The sequence below is a fragment of the Aplysia californica genome, unplaced genomic scaffold (genome assembly GCF_000002075.1).
Source record: "Aplysia californica isolate F4 #8 unplaced genomic scaffold, AplCal3.0 scaffold00146, whole genome shotgun sequence".
Lineage (NCBI taxonomy): Eukaryota > Metazoa > Mollusca > Gastropoda > Aplysiida > Aplysiidae > Aplysia > Aplysia californica.
Window position 1 is genome coordinate 30,623 of NW_004797416.1, and position 10,000 is coordinate 40,622.

At 36.9% G+C, this 10,000-nt stretch overlaps 1 protein-coding gene across 2 annotated transcripts in view; it reads left to right on the forward strand.

Moving 5' to 3' along the window:
* LOC101862724 overlaps positions 1-10,000 on the forward strand; it is a 30,424-nt gene that overhangs the window by 10,281 nt on the left and 10,143 nt on the right. The window contains exons 11-16 of one of the 2 annotated variants that reach the window (XM_005097078.3): positions 557-605; positions 1,695-1,863; positions 2,895-2,974; positions 4,344-4,597; positions 5,535-5,668; positions 7,547-7,585. In XM_005097078.3, coding sequence (XP_005097135.1) covers positions 557-605; positions 1,695-1,863; positions 2,895-2,974; positions 4,344-4,597; positions 5,535-5,668; positions 7,547-7,585 — 725 coding nt within the window. The remainder of the gene's footprint in view (positions 1-556; positions 606-1,694; positions 1,864-2,894; positions 2,975-4,343; positions 4,598-5,534; positions 5,669-7,546; positions 7,586-10,000) is intronic. The other variant, XM_005097079.3, reaches the window with a different exon arrangement.

The following is a 10,000-nucleotide window of genomic DNA, read 5'->3' on the forward strand; positions in this document are numbered from 1 at the left end:
TATATATTTATATATATGTTGTGACAGGGACACAAATTTGGCCCCATTGAGGGTGGAGTCCCCTGATGTGCATTCTTGATCCAATAAGTTCCAAATGGAGGGCTAAAGTTTACCTTTCCTGTCCATCTCAAGCCAAAATCAAATTGAACCTCCTTGCCTTCCCTTCACCTACATAACGGCTTGCCACAAGGTCACACAACAGTTCCGACTTGTAAGTCAGAAATCTCTTTATAGTACAGATCTACAAGCAATGCAGAGATGAAGTTGCTTGTCTATATTTAGGCCTAGATAATGAATAAAGTTTTTGTTGTCTTACTCATGAAAAAAAAGGTGAGACCTACTTCGATTACATATTGTGTACTTATTTTGAAAATATATTACCACCTATCAAGGGTCAAGTGTGTCCAGAGAAACAAGACTTATATATGTACTATGAGTTATGTCACAGAATTATGAGTTGAGCTGTGATATTTCATTTGTTGAGTTGAGCCTATGTACTATGTATGCTACTGCCTCCAGCATCTGACTTCTGTGGGTTTTTTCTTTCATCGATCAGCTTCCCAGTCTGACCAAGGGTCAAGCAAGAGCAAAGCCAAACAGAAAAGGTCAGGGTTTAATTTATCTGTTACTGATATATCCAGGTTGTGTTTCTAAGAAATGACTTAACTGTGAGCATGAATTGAAAGTGAGAAAGAAGGAACAGTTGTTTGAATTAAACACTGAAGGAGTATGTATTTGTTAAATTAATCAGGTTTGGGAATAGAGTTATTGAAAAGGAAAGGAGGAACAAAGAAGAAATATATCACAATTTAATTGTTGAACTGTAGATTGAAATATGATGTCTTTATTTATGTTCTCTGCACTCACTTATGTTAAAGTTTTCTTATTTTTGGTGGTACTCAAACTGTCCTATGTTTTACTATTACGAGATAATGTTTATTATAATGAATTGCTGCTCTTTAGATGTTCACTTAATTCTTAGGAATATTACTATGTCTTTTGCTCCTAATGAATCTGTGATATGAATTTGACGCTCTTCTAATTCTTCTGGGGTTCATTCTCCTTTGTACTATTCTCTTAGAATTATACACATAGGGAAGGACAGTGGTTAATGGAAAACAAAGTGTAAAGAGAAATTTGTTGTATTTAGAGATAGTACAATGCCAGATGGAGCACTCCATAACAAAAACATTTTCAACAGTTCTTACAAAATAAGACAGCTGTCACCACCAGCGCTGCTGTAAGCATTCTGTTTTATGTCTCAAATGGAGGTACTGTTCTAACAGTCACCCGTATAAGACAATCACCTGTACAAATAGCCACTTCACATTTCCTCTCCAGAGTGCTTTTTTTTTTTTTTACTTTATAAGATGGCCACCTGTATTAGACAGCTACTTTTCTTCTCGACATTGGGTGGCCATCTTAGTCATTTTGAACTGTACTTTAAGAACAAACTCCTACTTTGTGTAAGCTACAGGATACAATCAAACCCACTGTGACAGCCACCCTATTATGCACCTGTCTAAGACAATCACCAGCACAAAAGACCATTTCCGAGTTCCCACCGTCGTTTTTCTTTAAAATATTAAATTGACGCTGTCCAAGAAGTCCACTTGTCTAAGGACTTCTTATTTTTTTATATGTTTATTTCTTTTATATTTCATTATTCTTTTATTCCTTTCACATCTTTCCAGGTTTTACGAGTATGAGATTCCATTGCCTGATGAAGTCAAGGAGGGGATTGTCATCTATGGAGAGAAACCTCCACCAGAGCCGGAGAACCTGCGTATTACTGTACATCAGGGGCAGTTTGAGGAAATAATTGCTATGGCAACCATAGACTTCAAAGATATTAAGGAGTTGGTGAGTTGTTTACTCATGTCATAAGTCAAAAGTTGTTTTCTTGCTGTGTGTGGATGGGTGGTTGACAGGTGCTCTGGTGTGGCTTGCTCCTTCTTTCCTATCAAACATCTATTGTCCTTATCTCTCCTCCATCTTTTTTATGTTGCTACTCTCCTGTAACACCTGTATTCTTAAAAGAAAACCAGTGTGACTCAACTAACTGACATGAATATATTTTTAAAGAATCTCAACCCAGAAAGCACAAAGGTTGTGGCAAAGGTAAACAGCTGAAACAAGACTTTGACCCCAGCTTATATGACGTGGGTCTGCAGGGATTTGACCCTATCCGTATGTCTGGGGTCATTTTGTACCCCAGGTGTTGTATTCTTCACATTTTAAAATACTTCTAGTGTGAAAATCTCTTTGAAACTTTCGGTATTTCTCAAAAAATCATTTTGACGGACTGCTATGCAAAGCATACGGATCAGATTAACGAGTAAATTTCCTCTTTGGAAAATGGGGGCACAGAGTTCCCCACGTCGTATGGATACAATAGTAAAACATGACGTACGGATAAGGTTAAGTGATCAGTTTTGTGTCAGTGTACTTCCCTTCAACTCAGTTGTGTTTCCTGTAACTCTTTGTTTACCATCAATATGGGTGGATGACGGGTGCTCTAGTGCGGTATGCTCCTTCTTTCCTATCAAACATCAATTTTCTTTATTTCTCCTCGTATTCTTTGAATTCTTTCAATTGTGTTGCAAGTGCTGTAAAACTATTACTAGAATTTTTACAAGTTTGCCATCATCAAACACATACCTTTGTCCAATACTTTTACTGTCGTGACACTCAGATGTTTGTTAACTCTTTCTCTACGATGCGCCTAATTTTAGATGTGCCCACCATCCTCTCACTGTGAAGCATCTAATAGTAGATGTACTCTATAAATATGCCATTCTGAGTTCCAGAAAATGATGATGTCCAAATGAAAAAAAAATGATGTAGTGAATGAGTTAGTATTGTGTTTGAGTATGTGACTTCTTTGTCCACAGACTCTGGAGACAGTATTGCTCCCCCCGCCACACGGTGATGATGAAGTTATAAAAGACAAGTCCAGGGCTAACTCTGTCAGGTAGGTGAAAGTTACCTCTTCTGTACAGTTAGTTTTGAAAAATTGTAGTTTTTGAAGGAGACGTATCCTGATTATCTGCTTGCGAATAGAAAATATACAGCTCAACTTCCACTTAAACAGAATAATAATAGATAGCATTTTTATATCGAAAATACCCGCTCAACAGCAAGCTCAATGCGCTTTGAAATTTATATTATTACCCCTGCAGACCTGATAGTATTCTGAAACAATCTCAACTTCCTGGGAAGCATTCTGTGAAAGCTGCCATTTTATAGGCGCTAAAACACTAACTTAGTGACAAGAGCTTCCCCTCAATGTGTCCTTTGTGTGATTACACATATCGACTGCTTAGCAAAAGACTCTGCCATATGCCGTTTTGAAAAGTGATGTGTGACGTACTCTCACACAGAGCAGTTAATATGACACTTTGGATCATCATCTGTTCCACTGTGCAGCCCTTTACCCCTTCATGACAGCTCACGTACACAGTACGTCCAACAATGTGTGCCAAGATGCCATCCTTCTGTACAATGTATGTCTTAAAATCAACCGATTATGTCAATCGCGTGGACCTTACTGTGTACACCGTATGGGATTTTATAACTGCACTACAATAGCTTTAAACAGAATTTTACCAGAAAATTTGGTGCAGTAAAAGTTGGAAAGACATGGGTTAATGACATTAGAGTTACACTTCCTTCTCTGTGACCTAACATTGACAACACATACACTCCATGGAACATTACAGCGACTGCAGCAAACCTGCACTTATCACAACATGACATTGGACAGAAGGGCAAGAGCACAGCTGTTACTGGATCGATAACAATAACAACAGCAAGAACAACATAGGAGACATAGAAACAATCATAGTATATGAGAGAGGAGGTCTGATAGAGATTCAATTATGTAATAATTATGTGTGTGTGTGTGTGTGTATGTGTGTGTTTGTTGTGTATATATACAGTGGAGTATGTGTGTGTGTATGTGTGTGTGTTGGTGTTTGTTGGTGTTGTGTGTGTGTGTGGTGGTGGTGGTGGTGGTTTTGTGTGTTTATGTGCATGTATGTGTGTATGTGTTGTATGTGAGTGGTTGAGTATGTTTGTTTGTGTGTATGTGTGTGTGTGTTTATGTGTATGTGTGTGTGTGCGTGTGTTATTGTGTATGTGTGTGTGTCTGTGTGTGTATGTGTGTGTCTTTGTGTGTGTATGTGTGTTTATGTGTGTGTATGTGTCTGTCTTTGTGTGCATGTGTGTGTTTATGTGTTTGTATGTGTGTATGTGTTTGTGCGCACAGCTGTGTTTTTCAACTCAATCGCTTAGTTGCCTTTGTTACATTTATTCCATGATTCACCTCTGTATCCCACCAGTGCCTTGTCCAGCCTGGACGGTGAGTCTCTCTCCGACTCTATGGATATTCCCATCATGATGGATGACGGGCCAGACCAGCTGACCGCCTCCACACCTCGCGAGGACCTGGTCAAGAACAGTGAACCGCTGCCCTTCCCACTGTACTCCCTGCATGCTGGCAAATCAGATGCGGTTCACATGCCCTGTGGGAATGTTCCTCTGCTCATGTACTGGGGCAAGAAAGAGCGGCCACTGCACTTTAACAGGCAGTGTGGTAAGAAGTTTTAGTAGGAGTTTTACAGTAACACAGTTAAGTCATATCAGTGCTGAAGATTAGAGGTGTTACTAGATATTACCATACACAAAATAAAAAACCAGGAGGAGAGATAAGGACAATAGATGGTTTGGTAGGAAAGCAGACGCAAACCGTACCAGAACACCCACGAACCACCGACGGTAAGGAGAATGTCTTATATCTGGAGCATTCTGTACTTCGATTTTGAAGAAATTGTCACGGTAATATAATGATATGCTTTTTCAAAGCCTTTTTTTACTTCAGAGTGTTTGTTTCTTTGCACTTTTGACCGGTGATTAGGACTGATGAGATTGCTTTCATTGTTAATTGATGACATGTGACAAATGCGACTGCTAATCATTGTTGGAAAATTATGTGAGAACATTCAGAACCTGTCCTGTTAGGAATGTGTGATTTATAAAAGATTGATTGGTTTGAGAAACCAAAAGACAATTTGAACTCCTGGTATTGATTACTTTTAAAATAAAAATGGACCAGTAAGACATCCCTGTGTAGTCACTCTGGCATTGTTGCAAACTTGATTAGCATGTTCAAGATTGAAGTTTGAGTCTGAAAAGAGTACATCTTTTTTTGGTTATTTTTGAAGAGTGCCATATAACTTGTTACCATGATTGTAGGAGTTGGATGGAGAGGCTGGGGGGGGGGGGAGATAAATAGAGAGACAGAGAGGCAGAGAGAGAGAACGGGGGAGAGAGAGAGGAGGAAGAACAGGAGGAAAGTGTCTGGAGAGGAGGTTGAAAGAAAGGGATGGGAGAGATTTATGTCATTATTATGTGTTCTGTGTCTCATTTGGCATTTATGATTAAATCAAAGTAAAACCAAAGCCAATGGGCAATGCGAACATACTATTGCGACTTTCTGCTGCTCACAACCTGTTTAAAACTTTGCCTGTCAGGCACACTGGGTGTGTATGACCTGGTGTTTGATGTGACCGGCTTTGACATGACCACCACCACGAAGGAGGATCTGCACAAGGAGATGGTGGACGAGGCTCTGTCTGTCGTGGCCTTCACCCCTGAGGCCCAGGAGGTAATGCAGAGATGTTTGTTTGTTTTCTTGCCTCACAGATATGTTTGTTTGGTTTTCTTGTGACAAACCTTTGTTTTCTTGCCACGCAGAGATTCTGATGTTTGTTTGTTTTTTTTGCGACACAGAGATGTTTGTTTTTTTGCGACACAGAGATGTTTGTTTGTTTTCTTGTGACACAGATGTTTGTTTTCTTGTGACATAGATGTTTGTTTCCTTGCAGCACAGAGATGTTTCTTTGTTTTCTTGCCACACAGATATGTTTGTTTGTTTTTTTGCCGCATAGAGATGTTTTTTTTGTTTTCTTGTGACACAGATATGTTTGTTTCCTTGTTTTTCTTGTAACACTGTTATGTTTGTTTTCTTGCGACTCAGAGATGTTTGTTTGTTTTCTTGTAACCATTGTTTCTTGTGGCACGGATATGTTTGTTTTCTTGTAACCATTGTTTCTTGTGGCACGGATATGTTTGTTTTCTTGTAAGATGACAATTAACATTTACATTATTAGGAGAAAAAAAGTTGCAAATTACACATAGTGTCATACTGTCAGATTAAGCCTGTGGATGCGAGAACACAATACCACATATATTATGTGCTGCGTTGTTGGACGATATGTGTTGCGACGTTGTGGATCATCTTAAAGCCTGTTCATTTGCCTTGCTTTTGGTGGAAAAAATATCCATCTATATTGAATAGAAGTCGAAATATTTGTAATTGAAGGAGGTCAGGGTCGCCTGGTTTCAGAGGTGAAATTAGCGAGAAAATGTCCTCCATAGTTTTGTAACTCCAATAGCTTAAGAGTCTTTGAAACTGAAAAATGACATATTTTGTGCCTTAAATCAATGTTTTTCTATAAAATTCACGTGGAAATGTGTTTTTATATGGACATAAAAGAGGTTAAGCTAAAAAGTAAAAATTCTATAAAGAATTCCTAAACTAGCGGAAAAATGCCTGTTTCTCTGATATCGTTATTTTGACGAGCACCTGATTCCACCACGATGCCTCACGTAGTTTTAGAAGAATTTTTTTTTTCTCCATACATTTGTATTTGTGTTTTAATTTAGTCGTGCACTTATGTGTTTGTATCTTTATGTGTATGTTTGTGTGTATCTGTGTGTGTGTGTGTGTGTGTGTGTGTGTGTGTGTGTGTGTGTGTGTGTGTGTGTGTGTGTGTGTGTGTGTGTATGGGTGGGTGTGTGGATGTGTAAATGCATGTATGAATGTTTGTGTGTTTGTGCTTGCGTGCGTGTGTGTGTGTGCATGTGTGTGTGTATGTATGTATGTGTATCTGAGTGTGCATGTGTGTGTGTTTATGTGTAGTTATATGTGTGTGTTTGATTGTGTTTGTGTATTTGTTTGTGTGTTTGATTGTGTGTGTGTATGTGTGTTTTATTTCTATCTGTGTTTGAATATTTCTTTTTCAGGGTTGATATTTCAATTTCTTTTCAAGGTTTAGGCATAGAGTGCTTTTTTTTTGTTCTTTACATCTATGTCTCCATGAAGATGTAATCTGCTGAAGTGACATAACAGTATATAGAAGCTATTTTTGATGAGCTAGCATACACGATTTAGAACATGTGTGTAAGAAAAGTATGGAAATGGTAGAATGTTTAAAGTCTAGTAACTATTGTAAACCACACCTTCATATCAAATTCTCTTTTTGAGTGTTGCTAACTGTGTTTGCTTAGCCAGAAAATTCTCATGATTGAACCTTGAAATTAGGGTGATTAACTTTGATTTTGTCAGTGCATATCTGTATGATTTCAAGAAACACATAATCTGGTCTACCCACCGAATCTTTTAATATATTTGTTAAATGTTTGCCTTTGTGACCAGTAAGTTTTTGTATTCTTTATGTTTTGAACCACCTTTTTATTTCAGCCCCCAAATTCTGAGGACAAATCTTTCTTAGTTGTTGAAGTGGGTAGTGTGAAGTGCTCTGATATAGGCCCTACTACTAATCCCAGTAACTTATATATTCTACTTTTCAATTGTTTTGTTTCCGTTTACATCACATAAATTGATTTTGCACAAATTGGGGAATGATGGAAATTTCATTGTCTTTTTTTAGGTTTTTTCCTACAGTTGATTGTGGCGCTCATATGACCTTATGCAATTGCGAGCGCCATAAAACCCTCTACTATAAAAAAACAAAAAAAAACCCAAAAAAAAACAGTTGATTGGGAGTTTTGTCTTACTGAGGATGCTATTTATATGCTTTTTATGAACTTAAAAGCTGGCCATATGACTGATGTTGGTTCTAAAATAATGTGAAGTAAAACACTGAGTGAAAATGTGCAAAATTCAATAATGCTTTCCAAAAATATACTCTGTTTTGCTCCCGCAATGCTTATATACTGCCACTATGTTTGATAACATAGTTTCATATATACTCTGTACCATTACCCTTTGGAAACAAACATTTCTTCGTCGGTGAAATTACATAAATGTTTCTCCTTTAATCTTTGTATGAACGTTCAACCCTACACATTATCCTCGAACTGCTTCTCCTATGATTCAGAGCTCAAAGTTCTGTACCAAATTCTTGATATTCAAAGCTCATTTCTCTCTCATACATGACTTGGCTCATGGCTTTTTTCTCTATGTGTGTCACTTGGCTCCATACGTAATAATATCTCTGATGTCCCATTAAGATGAAGTTTCCTCACTCCTTTGCTAATTGTATTCTTCTCTTCCTGCAGTCGAAAGGGATAAGATAGGCTATTGTTATTAAGGTGCATCATGGCTGAACATCTTTTCAGAGCTGTAAGGCTTGGTTTAAATATGGAGAAATATAATAAGACTTTTTGGAATCAGCTGATGACATCTTATCATGCTCTGTTGGTCTTGTAGAAAAGATTGTAATCTTGTAGAAGACAAAGTTGTGTCTTTCGATATTAGTGGAATAAACCAACTCTCATTAATTTCATTTGAATTGAAACGTGTTTGTCAAAACCTTTGAGCTCAGAAGTCCTCTCAATGTTGATTTTAAAGATTAAACCATTTTTATGTAATTGTAGAAAGCTGTATGCATTTGAGGAAGACCCTTTGAGAACAAGAGTGTACGTTCAGGTTTATTTGTTTGTTTGTTCCCAAATATTTTTGATAGATTCCAGATGCTGAGGATGAGGATGACTTTGTTGAAGTTTGTTGCATATCCTTTTAGAAAAATCATAAGAATTTGCATGCATTTGTTGTGAAATGAAAGCTTTTTTTAAACATATCATCAGTGGTGGCGGTATGTTGAGATTTTGTTCAGATTAATTATCAATACAGACTACTCGACAAAGTTTCTGACTTCAACAGTAATGACATTTGTGGCATTGTCAAGAAGGATAAGCTGTAGTCAAAGAAAGACATTTTTCTCAGCCTATTTATAGTCAACGCAATCTATCTTTGCCATGTGTGAGCAAGGTGTCATTTTAAGGTGGCATCTTGAGGATTTTGCCGAATGATTTGAAACTATTTTAGTTATTTGATATATTTATAAATCATATATCCTGGTAGTGAAAGAAAAAAGGCAATAAATGATGATGTCATAAGAATGCCCACTCAGCTCACTCTCTTCGATGTTATTACAGAAATGTTAACATAAAATTAAGGCCTCAAAGAACAAGAATGTTTGTTACTTGTACAAGTATACAAAAGAGGGAAACAGAAAGATAATTTCGGCAGTTTTATAGTTTTCAAGAGTCATTCTTAACAATTTCACAAAATTCTGTTTCAACCATGACAAAGTTAATTGTTTCTAGTTCCGGTTTTTTTAATGTGTCGCATAAAAACAGATTTTGTGATCTTCCCACTTCTTGACAGTTGCTACACTTTGGTTGTATAGTGATTTTTCTCTCAGATGTAGTCTGAACATGAAAACAAAAATCTTCACTGAAATTTGTTCTATTGTGAAAAGGAAATGTTATCACAGTGTTGTCTACACTCTTTACTTGATTATAGAAAGAAGCAAAATAATACAAAATGCAGTAATTTCTATGCCTTTTCAAGCTTTATGTTGGAGGTTACATATTATAAAGATCCACTTTTTTATTGTTTATTTATTCCACTTTACAAATGAAAATTAATGATTCCATGAGCACATTTTTGTTTAATGGAATTGAATTATACACTTTTCGATAATTCTTCTTCTCCAGCACCTTTTATGTCCATTGAAAAAAAAGCTCAACATTTCTATGCATATTTAACAGAAACTTTTATTAATGTCCCAAACAAAAAGAAAAATGCAAACATAAAAAGAAACCCACCACCACCAACAATATACTTGGGAAAGAGCGGAAAACAATTGTCAATGTCTTTAAAATATGACAGAAAGTAAAACAAAAT